Source organism: Pyrgilauda ruficollis, unplaced genomic scaffold (assembly GCF_017590135.1).
Source record: "Pyrgilauda ruficollis isolate IOZ18807 unplaced genomic scaffold, ASM1759013v1 scaffold71, whole genome shotgun sequence".
NCBI lineage: Eukaryota > Metazoa > Chordata > Aves > Passeriformes > Passeridae > Pyrgilauda > Pyrgilauda ruficollis.
Window position 1 is genome coordinate 2782266 of NW_024528933.1, and position 16194 is coordinate 2798459.

The 16194-nt window shown below is 36.5% G+C and overlaps 1 protein-coding gene across 2 annotated transcripts in view; it reads left to right on the forward strand.

Moving 5' to 3' along the window:
* ZDHHC21 (zinc finger DHHC-type palmitoyltransferase 21) overlaps nucleotides 1-16194 on the forward strand; it is a 35900-nt gene that overhangs the window by 6834 nt on the left and 12872 nt on the right. For both annotated transcript variants that reach the window (XM_041485608.1, XM_041485610.1), the window contains exons 4-7: nucleotides 363-461; nucleotides 3172-3283; nucleotides 4196-4334; nucleotides 13964-14080. In XM_041485608.1, coding sequence (XP_041341542.1) covers nucleotides 363-461; nucleotides 3172-3283; nucleotides 4196-4334; nucleotides 13964-14080 — 467 coding nt within the window. The remainder of the gene's footprint in view (nucleotides 1-362; nucleotides 462-3171; nucleotides 3284-4195; nucleotides 4335-13963; nucleotides 14081-16194) is intronic.

Here is a 16194-nt window from a genome sequence, read left to right on the forward strand (position 1 = left end):
AAAGTCTTGAATTATGGCTGGAACAAACTTCAAGGTGAAGATGCACTATTGGGAATATCTTTCAAATGGAGGCTTTGAGGTGTGGTATGATTGGTGCTTGTGTGGTAAGATGGTGGAGAAACTTCTTAAAAACTGTAGTATGGTCACAGTAGCTCCTGCTAGTGCTATCAGAACTGTTTACTACTTTTTTCACTCTATTTATTGGGGAGTACTTAATGTTGTGTACTTAATATCAAAAATATATCTGGAATTGAATGAGAAGGCTGAGTATTTCAAGCTCAGTTCTGGAGCATCTGTATTTTTTGATATAGTGTACTTTGCACATATGAAAAAGTCTAACAAATGCTTATTTATTTTTTTAGGTTATTACTTCTGCTCATTGTTTTGTGTAGCTTCATTATTTAGAGCCTCAGTAGCAGATCCAGGAAAACTACCTGAAAATCCAAAGATACCAATTACAGGTACATTAACTTGTTTCTATATAATTGAATGAAAGCTATTTTAATATCTTTAAAATAATTAGGAATAAATTTGTCTTTGTGAGATTTAATGGAAACCATGAGCTGTCCTTGCTGAATAAAGTTAGTATGTCACTGTTTTAAAGTTGTAAATTTCCTCATTTCCTAGTTTCAAAACTTCTTTTTCTTAAACTTGTATTCTGCCAGAAAGTTCAGTTATGTAGGACCTTCTACTGGGAAATTTTTCCACAGAAATTTTTTTTTTTGCATTCTAGACTTTCAAACATAATGCATATGTTACTAACTTGATAATATTTAATGAAAAATGTTTATAGATGGCTAGTTATTTTAATTCTATATCTTTTGTCTTAGTTAATTTATACAATGTTAAAAATGGTGGTGGAAGGTAGTCCTATGCTGGTTTTTACCAGTGTATTTTTTGCTCTTTTTTTCCAGAGTCTTATGATTGTATGGGCTGTTAACAAAAAACCCCAAACCATGGTGCTAGTTACACTGCATTTCTATAAAGTGGCAACTTAATGGAGCAAGTCCTTTCTGTCCTTGCAAATTTATCCCACAATATCCAGTGCTCCAGAAGCTGAAGGAATTTTAAAACCTTAATGATTCTCCACAGAGAATGACAGTATTTTTATGAACTGTTGGGAGCTCTTATCTAACATAGACCTTTTACTTAGGAGTTTAGAATGGAGTAGGGCTGTTAAATAGCATGAGCTTTGTCATATTAAAAGGTAACACTTCATGAATGAAGAAAATGTATCCCATCCAGTGAGGGTGAATGCTTCAGTCTTGTCTTCAGATGTGGTGAATGCCCAGAATAAAATTTTGCTCTCTCTTCCCAGCGTTACTGGAAGTCTAGGATGATGTGTTTGGAAACATGATCTTTTTAGCCTTAGTGCTGATGGTATGAGGTGCATGAAGTAGACAGCCTATTGTAGAAAGGGGTGTATCTCCCTGGGATTCAGATGTGTTACCACTAATGGCAGAAAATCTCATGCCACTGTTCTTTCTGCTTCTGGCAACTGATCCTTTGATCCAGTAAAATGTCAGGTGTTTCAGACTTGGGTTCTGGAGTCAGAGGTTTTGCTGCAGGAAGAGCAACATGGATTTTGCAACCTGAGCTGGATAATGAAGACACTTGCTAGTTACAGACAGTTACATTTATATTGGAGTTTTCATTTGCTTTCAAAATACCAGGGGCAGTGCAAATTCCCTTTGTGCACAAATGTTTTTTTTAAATTTAAGGTATCTCTTCGCATAGCTCTCCAACCTTTGTGTGCTCTATTGAGTCCATATGGCAGTCATACTTAATAAATACTTCCAAAGGTGAAATATTTAGGCTAGGTCATGACTTGGATATTTTGATTTGGTGTGTTATATATCAGGGGTATTTTATGTTTGGAGGTAGCACTTCCAATTGTCTGGTATGCACTAGGCTGACAGGAGGATACATTTTTGCATAGTATAAATTGTGTTAAAAATGAGTTGGGGTATTTCTGAACTCTGCTGGTAGCTACCCTATTAGTGAGTGACACCTTTGTGACCTCGGATTTATGCGAACAGATTGTGAATCAGTTTCCATCTGTCATTATTACTAGTTTAATGATCTCAGATACTGGGTTTCTTTACTTCCCGCGTCCAAATGTTATTTTGCAGTAAGAAAGACCAGATTAGAGCTGCCTGCAGGTGGCTCAGAAGTGCTAAATATAACTTTATTTTGTTTACACTGGGACAGTGTTTTACAGTATAAAATTTCAGATTGTCCTAGTGTAAATATTAAGCTTTTTTTCCCTTTTTTCCCCTCTGTCCCTGAGATATGAGAAATTTTTGTGCCTCAGAAAAGATTATTTAGGTAGAAACAGTTTGAACAGTCAAAGTAATTTTCAGCTGTCCACCTGTTTTCCTTAAAGACAGAAAATATATGCTTTTGTGACTGGAATTATTTCAGTGTTAATCTTATTGCTTCCCATGTGAAGATGAAATTTTTGAACATATAATTTGAATTTTCATTTTCAAAGAATTCCTCTAATTTGGGTGGGGCATTGTGTTATAAATAATAGCCAAGCTGAGCAATAGTACTCCTGATATTTCAGCTACTCAGTGTCTCTGGAGATAAGCATTTAAAGAATCTCACATTAGTAATTTAAAAATAGTATATATTCGTAAATACAAGCCTATCTTCTATCTCTTGCTTTGATTATCTTATATCTAAAATTGCATGTGGTGATATGCATGTCATTAAAATGCTTTGACATGGAAGATGCTCCTGAAGTGTTCACTGTGTGTCATATTTTAGTTAGCTAGCAGGAGCAGTATTTCTTCAGGAGATTCTGGAGTAGCAGTGAGGTTGTATCCTGATTCTGTCTAGCAGATAATTTTTCACAGTAGAAATGTAAGGAAATAATTGAATTACAGTCTTCCTTGTCTGAGTCACAGCTTGTGGTTTGTAATAATTACTGTGTAGAAATTTATAGGAAGAGAAGGCATTTTGGAGATGGAAACTGGCATGGAGTAGCAGTAATATCTTCCAGTTTAATTAAGGTCACAGTGGGAAAAAGCTTTTTATGTGGTGCTTACCCTTCTCAGATCATAGTAAGATATGTTTTTTTAATTAGAGTTACAAGCATACAGATTTATTATGAGTACACATTACTGAGTTTAAATCTCTCTGACATGTCTTTACATTTTCACCTAGAACGAGAACACTGGGAGTTATGTAACAAATGCAATATGATGAGACCAAAGCGTTCACACCATTGCAGTCGCTGTGGACATTGTGTGAGGAGGATGGATCACCACTGTCCATGGTAAAACCAGGACATTTCTTCTAATTATCTACTGTTGTTTTAGTGAATCATTCTGAAAAATTTGTGGTCTTGACTGCTGCTCATTTTTCCTGTTTCTTTCCCAGTGGTACTTAATCATTTAGGCATTTAAAGCAAGGAAGTAATAAATTTGAGCTTTCCTGTATTTACCAGTAAGTGAAAATAAACATTTCTGAAAGCAGTTCTGAGGTATAATTTTTAGAAGACAAACTGTAGAGGACAGGATTCCCTTATGTTGGTTTAGTCATTTTTCAAACTACCTTTTTTTGTCAAGTTTTTCTACTTCAGAGAATAGTACTAGTATAGTGCTTTTGTCACGCTGGCTTAGCTTGTTGTCTGTGCCAATGCTTGTATGAAATTGTATCCATGTAACTTTTGATCTTGTACTTAATACAGATGGAATCCTTGTGTTTCCTTTACTCTTTTCATGTTGGAGTATGCAGAAGGAGTTGCTGAATAGGGATGCCTGTATTGTCTTCTGTGCCTTTGGTTCATTTTTAAGTCATATTTCTTTGTTACTGGGGTAGCCTGTGATCACATTTATTTTAAAACATTTGTTTGCGTTTCCAGTTTTTGCACTCTTGTAGTTCACAACCTGTGAAATGTATTGAGTAGCAGAAGATATTATTGTGAAGTTTTGCATACTTTCAAAAAACAATTTCATTACTAGAGTTGTACTTAAAGTTGCAGCAGTATCTTTGCTATATAAAAATACAGAGAAGTGTGTCTCCTGTTCTAAGCGATGATCTCAGTAGCGCAGCCTATACTTTGAGTTGTGGTGCAAGGGATCCAGTAGTTTGCTCTTTGAGCAATCATAAAGTCTTCTATTCACAGTATCATAACTTTAGTATTTGTATTTCTGTTTTTATACATGCACACGTTGTTTCTCTACAGGATTAATAATTGTGTTGGTGAAGACAATCACTGGCTGTTTTTACAGCTGTGTTTCTACACCCAGATCCTTAGTTCCTATACGCTGATACTTGACTTCTGCCATTACTACTACTTTTTGCCTCTGAAAAAAGACAACTGGGTAAGAACCTGTTTTCTCTGTGAAGCAAACAAAGAGTGTTGCAATGTAATTTGTTTTGGCTTCTAGTTAATGCACACTTTTGGTGGCTCAGCTTCACTCTTAGTGAAGAGAGTTCAACTAGCTGTATGTTATTAAGTAGGCAAACTGATTCATGGTAAGTAACAAAATATTTTTATGAAAGGACATATGATTTCTTTGTGTGTTAAAAACACAACACTAGTTCTCTTAGGAATATAGGAAAGGGAGGGAAGAGCCAGTTAGCTTTCTTTGGAAGTGATTATCAGTACTGGAAAGAATTAAGGTAACTACTTTAGATGTATTCAAATTTCCTTTTACTTTTTCCAGAGTAGATTTATGCAAAATATATAGCTATCCTAATATAATGTTTTAAAAAGTTGATATTGCTCTTTTAAGAAAGGAGAAAAACACATGATAATTCTGCAAGGAGAAAAATATACATTGGTTTTGTAGCAGTGTTTTCTGTTGCTTTGAAAAGGTTATGTGGGTTAAGAGAGAATTAACTTTGGTTTGTTTCATGTGGACTATAGTTACAGTATTTCCATGTCTTGTCATCAGAAAAAGCAGTTGTATACACAGAGGAAGTGGACTTAGGGACTGGAGTAGGGTAAAAAATCAAGGACTTCCTTCTACTGTGAAACTTATATTGTAAAGCTGCTATGTGGTGCTCATTTATGCCTATTATCTGTAATATTCAGAATATTGAAGAAGGTTGCTTGAAAGTTGCTCAGTGCTTGAAAGTGCCAGAACAACAAAGTTAGAACTCTTTCTTTATAAGAAAATTGTTATGCTATCTTGCTTATGGAGAACCATAAGAACTTACAGATTAAATCTGAAATGAACTTTGTATTTGTACTGGACTATAACAAATACAAGTACACTAAAGGCAAAAACCTAGAAAACAAGTTTAAAGCATTTTCAAAATTAGGTAACATTCCAAATGTCATAAGAGAAAATATCATCTCAAATACCGCACTCTAAATTTTGTTGAGATTCTTTCCAAATACTGAGGTGCAGAAGATTTTTTAATTCTGTGTTGATGTGACACCCCAGCATGCTCCCTGCTGGTGATGTCATACTCATCTTTCCAGGCTACTAGAAACCTGACCCTTCATTGTGGGTAAGGCAAGTCCCTTGCAAATGGAAAAAAAAAAATTCAATTTTTTGGAACAACTAAAGTTGGTCATATGATTTTGTATCCTACATTATATAAGAATTTCACTTTGTGAAAAATTCTGATTCTGGAAAAGGAGGGGGCATAGTCTTCCAAGTGTCTTATTTGTTCCTGTGTCAATCTGAAGTGGGTGTGAAGTTCCCATAAAAGTGTATGTGAAGGTGATATGGCAAAGGAGAGCTGAAAGTGTAGGAAGACTCTATTACTTGGTTAATTGAAAACTGATGAAAGTGCTATATTCAAATTTATAGATACCAAGTTTTTATTATATAGAATGTTCCAAATTTGACAATTTTTTTAACTCGTTCTTGAAAAAAATTGTATTCTACAGGAATTTAATTATTTTTTCCATCTGCATCAATACTTCCATTTAAATCATACAAGGGATTTTAGAAATATGGAAAAGCAAATTGCTGTCTGCTTGGACCATCTTTCCGTAGGCACTGAAACAGACATGTTGGTCTCTAATAGTATAATGTCATGGTAGGGTCCTTTTTATTGTGAATATTCCCTGAATATATTGCTTCATGTAATTACACTGTATTAGGTAACATGCCAAAGTTCTGTCTGTTAGCCTTGCTTTTTAAAAGTAGTATGAGAAGTAACCAAATTACTTGGTTGAGGGCAGTCTGTGCAAGAGAGGGAAATGGAAATCATGTTTACTTCAGATATTTTACAATACCTAAAGAGGTGATGATAATTAGTAATAACGACAGTTCAAAAAACAAGTACAATATGTATGAATATGTATAAAACTTGTTCTTGTGAGTATAACTGGATTAATTTGAAGTTGTTTGGAGAGAGGCCTAGTTTTAATACATACTGCTTTGACAGGTGACAGGTTAGAAGGCAGAATACACGTGCAGCAATTATTTTAACCCATTTTAATGTGTTTGCCTGAAGAGGGGATCATGTTCCTGTTTTTGGCTGCCTAAGTTTACAGAGAACTGTGGAAGAAATCACTTTGCTCTGTTTGGTTTTGTTTAGTTTTATCTGTGGTTTTTTTTTTTGGCTTTATCAATTTCCATATGTGAACACTTCAAATGACACACTTCCTTTTACAAAGTGGATCTGTGTTATAGTATACTCTGTGCCCCAGAGACGAAAAATATGTTTACACAATATAGAAAAACAGTAGACACAGCAGGTCTGGGCTGTTCAGACTTTTATTAAGTACAGTGTAACACTAAATAGTGTTTAGCTTTCTCAGTTTTTCAGCTGCAGAATAGGAGAGCACACAGTGAAGTAGAGAAAACTAAAATAGTTGGCATGCCTAGTCAACATATTTGCTTGGAAGATGACAGCAGTGTTCCATGAAGCTGGTTTTTTAAAGAGTTGCTAAGGATGTGATGCTGTATAGATTTGTGCCACAGAATAATTTGTCAGAACTATGTCTTTTTGGCATCAAATGAACAGGACTGGTGAAAAGATTGGCTTAGTAATAGTTAGGGTTTTAGTCTAGCATACTGCAAGATTCTTTTTATCTCCTTTATATCAATTAAAGCTGAGGTACCACAGGATTCCAGAGAGTGCAGTACCTTCAGCCTTTGACAAAAAACACTGTTCTTTGTTGAAATTTTGGCTGTAACTGAGAGCTTACATTTTCTGAGTTGACAGGGGCTAGTGTTTAGAACAGATTCAAAGAACTGGATGATTTTTTTCCAAACAGCCATCTGGAGTAAGCTTATTCTTGCTCATTAAAAGACTTGTGAATTTTTTGGCGGTATGCCTTCATCTCAATTTTTATTCTTCAGATTTAAAATAATACAAACCACAGAGGCTGTAGAATTAAAATTGCTTTTAGTGCTATTGTGAAATAATAATTTTATTACATTACTGATTAATGGATTATGCAAATTTGACCAGCATGTTAGTATCTCTTTCCAAATTAAAACTTGTGTTTTTATTTTTAAAGGCTCAAGAAAGAAAACCCCAAACATTTTTAATTAACTATTCTGAGTTAAGCGTGATAGCTCTAAAGGTAAGGGAGGAAGCTGTTTCTGTAGAGATGCAGTCTTTCATCTTCACCTCTTCCTACAGAAAATTGCTTCACAATAGTCTTGGTTCTTGTAACTGATACACTGCCAGAAATTTAGGTTATGGTTGTTACCTCTGTTTGTCCAGCAGGAGGAGTGCAATTACTGCTAGAAATAAAGGAGATGGTAATTAAATTGATTATGTGGGATGATAGCACAAGATAAAATACATTGTTTGAATAAAATCAGCATGTTAGTTCTTCTGCAAGCTTTGGTGATTTACAGAGGTCAACACAGGAATATTCTTAATTTTACGTCTTCATGAAAAAATATCAGGAAGCCTGTATATTTTAGGAAGTAGTCAGTCTTCTGAATGGTGAGATGAGAAGAATAGATACTAGAATTATCACTACGTAGTTGCTCTCTCCATGGCTGGGCTGGCACAGATTCTAGATACAGCTGGTCAAATTGCAAAAGTAAACGCTTTGGCAGTATGTTTTACCTTATCTATAGAAGGCTTTTAATCTTTTAAGTGAAAGGAATTCTGCTGATACATTCTGTTTGCTAGAGATGTTGCTGCAATAATTGTCATAGCTAAACCTCCGGACATACAAAAACCTAGGCCCCTTTGCTCTGACTTAGTTTTATTTTATTCCTGTTCCTGCAATTACAAATCATTGTCTTTGACTTTGGAAAATTATTTTTTTAAATAATATTAATATTATGCATTGACTAATATTAATGAAAATCTGGAAATATATATCATCCAAAGTCCATTTGTACTGTAAAGAGAGTCTACAGGAAACTTTTTCTCTTAGAATCACAAAATTATGTACCAGACAGGAAAGGTTTTTAAAATGAAAAGCATCAACATTTTTCTTCTCAGCATTCTGCAAAACCAACCCAACCCTGCTGTCCTACAGTAGTTATAAGGACAGTACATGAATATTAAGTCCTTCCTCTTTCTTCCTACAAAGCCTGCAGTCTGTGTTTTTTAGTTTGCTTTCTGAAAAGCTTGGCTTTCTTTTGTATTATACACTATTTTTGTGATACCCAAGTAGATAGACTGACTTCATCAGCGGTCTGAGGCAGACATCCCAGGCATTTACAGCTGAGCACAGATAACCAGGTTATCATGTGTTACACAAAATATCATTCCTCAAAAAAAAAAAAAAAAGAGGTCTTTTAATGTATTTTCTTGTATATTAATCTCTCTGTGTGTCATATTTCAGTAAAGAATAAAGACTGAATAAATTAATTTTCCATTGTAAATCAAAAATTATGAAGATGGTCTCTTCTGGAGCAGATACAATACTCCTGTGTTTCTTGCCAAAAGCTCTGTCCTCAATACAGTGTGCTGCTGTAAAGGAATACTATAAGTCCTTGAAAACAATAAGACAATAATGCATATGGCATGTTTTTGAGCTCTTTTTTTTTGTTGTTATTGTTGGTAGGGTACAAAGAGAGTTGAATTTGGAAGCATTGGTCTTACAATGGACTACAGTCTAGAGCCGGACCCATTGTGGTTTTTGACCTCTCTCCTGTATGATAACATAAAGCCTTGGTAGCTGTTGTCCTAGTCAGTGGTGGCATTCATTCTAGGAGTCATCTATAGTGGTTGATGCTCACAAATGAAGATGAGGCATGTGTTCTGCTGTGGGGTTGAGGAGGTCGCTTGTTTATCTGTCCCACAGACTTCTTTCTGTAGAATGTTTCAGTATTGCCTGTTGAGATAAAGATACCACATCTCATGGTTTGTAGTCCATTTTTCAACATAATCCTCTAGACCTGCACATGTTTTGTGACAAGTTCTTATTGTTCACATTTCTGTGCATTTTTGTGGGTAACTAAGAATCCTTGCAGTTTGACTGCAATGGATGGATAGAAGTAGCAGCTAAATGGAATTTAGAAACCTGTAGAAAAGGCAGCAGCCAAAGGGGAGTGCTGTGCGGTGTGGTGTAGGAAATGCTAAGTAGAAAGGCAGTGGCAGCTGCCTATGTGAACATGCAGTTTTGGCAGACTGGTTAGGCTGTAGAGCTGACATAAAGAAGATTAGAAAGAGGCTACCTGAAGGAGAGCTCTCATGTTGTTAAGAATATGCATTCAACATCTGTGCCAAGGCCGTATATGACAGCCTGGCGCAATATAAAAAAAAAAAGCTGCTGTGGAACAAAACCCTGTTGTGCTATGACAGCTGAGTGTTCATGTGCTGGTGAGGTCAGCTAATCTGTGTGTATGTTGGTGTTCATTTAAATAATGAACAACATTTAAATCTGTACAGTCCTTTCTGTTAGCAGAAGTAGCCTGTACCCCAGACTCCAAAATCACACTAACTCAATACTCATATTGCACTGAGACTGGTGAATACTATTGAACAAGAGGATCTGTTCAAAACACATTGAAAGAGGGATTGGTTAATTATTGACTAGTTTTGATTGATTATAGTTTTGATTGGTTTTCTCAGCTGAAAAAAATGTTATTGTCAGTTCTAAAGAGGAATAATAAAACCTACTTGCACTGAGCTTTTATGCAAAGCTGCAGCATCCTAGATACATTATTATGATTATGATTATTATTATTGTTGTTGTTATTGTTGTTATTGTTATTATTGTTATTATTATTACTTTTTAAAATGGTCTTTTCTTCTGTTTTCATGGAGCTAAATATTTATATTCCCGTGTAGAATTGTGTAATTCATTCTATTATTAAAGTTTGATTAGCAAAAAACTCAGTTACTGCATATACTTTGGTTTTCTATAGAAAAATGTTGTTCTGTCTGTACAGATTTGAGGGCCCAGTATTGATTTCCAGCACATAATTGCTTTGGAATTAATTTGCTAGGGATGTGGAGAAAGAGAGGCCATATGGAACTATGGACAGGGAAGGCAGAGATACAACAAGGAAAGGCAAGGCCTGTTGGAATTAAGTCTGTTGAGGGATATCAACAACCACAAGAAAGGCATCTACAAGTATATCAGCAACAAAACAAGGATTAGAAAGTTCCCCACCAATATGGGGATGCTGCTGAATTTAGATGGGTAACCTGGGGACAGAAGACACAGAAAGGGCAGAGTGAATTACTGCATAGCTTCAGGTTTCACTGCTGAGGCCATCCTTCAGGAATCCCAGACCCTGGAGGCAAGAGAGGAAGGCTGGAGAAAAGAAGACTTGCCCTTGGCCATTGAGGGTTTGGTTAGAGATCGGCTAGGCAGACAAAACCATAAATCCATGGGCCCTGATGGCATGCACACACAGGTGCTGAGGGAACTGGCAGATGTTGTTGCTAAGCCCACTCTGCATCTTGTTTGAAAAATAATGGAGGAGAGGTGCCTGATGACTGGAGGAACGCCAGTGTCACTGTCATCTTCAGAAAGGGCAACAAAGAGGATGTGGGAAGCTACTGGCCAGTCAGCTCCATCTCCATCCCTGGAAAGGTGTTGGCACAGATAACTCTGGAGGCCGTGGCCAAGCACATAAAGGAAGAGAAGGTCATCTGGAGTAGTCAGGGTGGACTCACCAAAGGCAAATCATGTTTGAGCAATGCGATGGCCTTCTGTGACGGCATGGCCATCACGAAGGACGGGTCGATGAGGGGAGAGCAGTGGATGTTGTCTACCTGAGCTTCAGCAAGGCTTTTGACACTGTCTCCCATAACATCCTCACAGGTAAGCTCAGGAAATGTGGATGGGAGGAATGGACAGTGAGATGGAGCAAGAACTGTCTGAAGGCAGAGCTCAGAGGGTCATGATCAGTGCAGCAGAGTCCAGCAGGAGGCCTGCAGTCAGTGGCATTCCCAAGGGATCAATATTGGGACCAATCTTATTCAGCTTGTCAATGACCTGGAGAGACTGAGAGGGGATCTCACCAATACATAGAAATATCTCAAAGGTGGGTGGCAGCAGGATGGATGGTGCCAGAATCTTTTCAGTGGTGCTCAACAGCATGATGAGGTCCAATGACCATAAACTAAAGCACAAGACATTCCACCTCAGGCAGAACTTTACACTGAGGGTGGCAGAGCACTGGAACAGCTGCCTGGGGAGGTTGTGGAGTCTCCCTCTCTGGTGACACTCAAAATCCACCTGGATGCATTCTTGTGTCACCTGCTCTAGGTGACACTGCTTTGGCAGGGGGCTTTTCAGGGGGCTTTGGCAGGATGATTTTCCACCTTGTTGATTCTGGGATTCTGTGAATTGGGTTTGTTCACCCTGGAAAAGAGAAGGCTTCCTTTGTCTGAGGGGATCCCACAAGAAAGATAATGTGCTTCTATTTACAGGAGCATGTAGTGGCAGGACAAGGGCGGATGGCCTCAAACTGACAGAGTAGGTTTAGATTACATATTAAGATATTCTTTACTCTGAGACTGAGGAGGCACTGGAAGAAGTTGCCTAGAGAATTTTTGGTTGTCTTGTCCCTGGAAGTGTTTAAGGCCGGATGTGATAGAGGTCTGAGCAACCTGCTGTAGTGAAGTGTCCCTTCCACAGCAGGGGAGCTGGGACTAGGGGATCATTAAGGTCCTTTCTAATGCAGACCATTCTGTGATTCTATGATTCTGTGTTCCTTACTGTTAAATGGTCTATCTATCTAGTTTATCTCTAGTTTAACGGTGTCTTTAAAGGTATCTCTAGTTTAATGTGGTTTAAAAGAGTCAGATGAAATTGCAACTTCTCTTCTGCATGCTAGGACTTTCTTTTATCATGTGTTTGGTGATGTATTTTTTTCATGCTGAAAATGGTGTTCAAGAGAAGGAACTCTTCTAAATTCAAGTTGCAGGAGGTGCTAATGAGGGAGTGTCATGCTAGATTCAGAATATAACTTTGCTGTTGGCACTCTTATATTTTATTGTTTTCTGTGAAGTTGAGCTTGAATACATCAAAACATTTCTAATATAATAAAACATAACAATGAAGTTATGAAGAAATATTTTACAACTAGTAGAAGTTGTGTCTTGCCTTGCTTTTCTTTAAAGCTTTCATTAGCTCATGGAAAGGGAAATAAAGAATAGTATGACTGCTTTTATTTTGAGTTGATTTATCTTTGAATTAACCCATTTAAATGAGTAAGAAGCATTAAAATAAATGGAAATTAATCTATTTTCTACAGCAGCAAGAAAGGCCGGTATAAACAAGTGAGAGGAGAGGAAATGGACCGTTAAAATAGTTCAGAAAAGACTGTTGGGGATTGATTTTGCTTTTAGCTGCTTAACTAGTGGTTTCTACTTGTTCTTTAAATACTGGCTTTCCTCATAGCTTTAGTAGGCAGTTTTTTCCTGGGTTTATATTTTGAATCTTCATGGAAATTATTTAAATGAAAAATCAGATTTTTTTTTTTTTTTTTTTTTGCTAAACAATTTGCATTAACTATTCTCTGTTTAATTAAAACCTGGTATCCTTCTTCCTCAGGTTCTAGTGGTTGAACATAAGAATTGTTGTGGGGATGGGTTGTTGCTGGGGTTTTATTTGTTGTTTTGTTGGTTGGTTGGGGGTTTTTTGTTTTGTTTTTTCATTCAATATAAAGTTTACTTGAAAGGTTTTAAAATTTTCCTGCCATGATCTAGCTTTTGTAAGTAGAAAAACAGATGTGTATATTCAAAAGACAGCCTTGAGAACATAATTGTGACTTAAAATTATGAAAATGGGGTCTGAACTCACACCTAATGTAACTGCCACATAAAGATGTTCTTCTAGGGTAAAAATAAGGTGCTCTGTCCTTTGTAGACATTACATAACATTCTGAAATGCTTTTCATATTTTCTGCTGGTTGAGAACAGACTTTCCAATGCAGTTGATCAAATACATCCATATTTCTGTGTGCCCTGAAGCATTTTTTACTGTTCACCCTTATCCAAAGTGGCAGTAATCTACCTCAAGGCCAAAATTTAAAAGTTGGAGATAAGTTTATATTGGATAATAGACAGCACTAAATAAGAACAATCCAGTACAGGTACTTGGAGTTTGTAGGTGTCAGTCTCTGTAGGTGTCAATCTTCAGGTGTCAGTCTTGGAATGCTTGTTGGCTTTCAGGAGAGGTGATGTAAAAATGAAATGTGCTGTGCCTGGTAGCCGAGGTATAATAAATCAGACCATTTAACAGAGTAGTTGTCCTATATTATATAGCTTGTGTGTAGTAGTCCGGCACAGTTTGAGATGGAAGATTGAGAAATAATCTGTTTGAGTTTGATCTATTCCCAAAACCTTAACTAGTTGAAGGAGTTTTTTTAACAGTCTGCTATAATAAACCCCCAACTGTTAACATGTATGAAAAAAATAGTACTGGTTTCTGCTTTTAAAACATAAATAAATATACCAATTTTGTGCAACGTAGCTCAGAATCCAATATCCAATATCCTCAGATTTTTTGAGAACACCTATTATAGGTCTTATCTACTATTTCCACTTGGTTCAAAGACTTAAATTAATTTGTAACTGCTAAAGTCTCTCTCTTCTTCTTGTCATGTTCTAGGATGTGTTTGTATTTAGACACGAACTTGCTCTCCTAAGAATATCTGCCTTCATGGGTCTAATAATATTTGGTGGAATAAGTCGACTCTTTTACACTCAGCTAATGGGTATTTTCACTGTAAGTATCTAATTTTTGAAGTACATATTAGTTTTATTTTCAGTACAATTAGTCAGAGCAGAAAAGCAGATTGCATTCAAGGGAAGACTAGAAAAATACTTGCACTATGCGGCACTTTTTTGATGCATGGTCTGTCAAGCCTCTTGACACCAGTGAAATCTAAGAAGCTTTCTGACAAACAAGTGTCTAGTAATTCCACTTTCAAGTCAGTTTCCTGATTTGTTTTAGTAAAATAAACTCATTAGTAAAATAAACTTGGCCTGGAATTGCACAGTGTACAAGATATGTAGTTGATTCCTGTTTTTATTTTAAACTCTTGTGCAGCCTGGTCAAAATTTATGTGACGGTGAGGCTAACTGATAAATCAAATGTTGAGAATACAGCATCTTTGTTAAGTATTTTGATGAATATGCTTATGTTCATCTCTTTATTTGCTAAACTGTTGAATGTAATTGTACCATTTACAGTCCAGGTGGGTATTCTGCATTTAGATATACAGAAAAAAATATCCTCTGCATAGAAACATTTTTCAGTTAAGTGAATTTGATAATGTAATAAATACTTTCAAGAAACAACCTTTTTTTAGTGTTGGGATTCTAAGGTACAGAAAATTCTGTTCTGTACCTTAGAAGTTAATAGCTGCCAGCAAATTTTTGAAGTTATCTTGAGAATCCGTACAAATGTTCATTGTTCAGCATGACAGAGAGAATACATTAGTTGGCTATATACATGTTGAAAGAGTCTGTGATAAGGCCTGCTGAACTTTTTTTTAAAGGCAGTAATGTACAGGATGGCAGCATATTTTTGGCTACAACTGTTGGATATCTCCCTCAGATTTTTCTTTGGAATTATGAAGGTTTGCACAGTATTAACTTTTGCAGGTACATAATGGAAAACCTCCCAATGTATTGTGTAATTCTTTTGTATTGGATAAAGGAAAAAAAATTAGAGTGTAATTTTAAATTATGTTAGATAAAGCAATAATACTGCTTTCTGGTTTTATTGTATTACCTTTACATATTTACTGCCTTTTGCTTTTCCTGTCATGGTAGTTATACTATCTATTATTATTACCATTATTACTGTCTATTATTATTACCATTCTTCAGGTACTCTACCACAATGTGTTCTACATGTACTCTCAACCCCCAGGTCAACAGATTTACCTCTGTGCACCTTTACTGTGTGCCTGATTTCTCTACCAGGGTCTTGCTGACAGGTTTTGTCTTCCCTGTTTAAATGTTGCCTTTATGTCTGCGTCATCTAGAGCTGGGCTGTTTTTTTCTATACCACCACTGTGGTGGCTGTCTAGCTGACGTGGTGAATTCTGCTCACCAGTAACAGGTGAGGCAGAGACAGATACTTCATGAGCCTAATTGTTCAGGTACTGAAATATGAATGTCATTTTTGTTTCTGTTAAATGGATATATATATGAGAAGGATCAGAAAACCCATCTGATCAGTACTGCAGTAAACTACAGATAGGGTACAGAAGAAAACAAGGAAACCAGACCCTAAGTTTATAATTTTGTTCTGTGTGCTGCCAGAAGCTAGACTAAATTTTAGCAGTGTCTGTCAGCATCCATTCAGATACTATTACTGGATGTGAAATAAGACCTTTCAGACTGAACCTGTTTCTGTCAGATATACCTGAAAACTGGACTGTTTCTGTTCTGATACAGGATACCAACTGTGCTGCCACTGTAACCGGCATGAATGCCCAGTTGTAACTTTGCTGTCCTGAGCTTTAACAATTTCAGGCTGCTGCACTCTATTTATAAACTGCTGTAAAGTATTTTTTTCTCTGTCGGTTGTATGTATTGTTAAGTACATCCTATTCACTTACAAAGCCGGCAACTACACTGGAACAGGTGTGAGGTAATAGCATTTTTAACTCCAGCTTTTCTACTGAAATCATAATTGCTGAGCTGCAGTATGCCTGGACACTTTTTTCTGTTGTCTTTGCCAAGTTTTGTGAAACAAACATGCTACAGTAATTGTGGATGTGGATGGTCTATGAGAGGCAGATGCTAAAAAGTACAGATCTTCATTAGGGCCTCTCACTGCACCCTACCTATCCCCCCAAAAGCAGAGGGGCTATTGTAACATGGGCA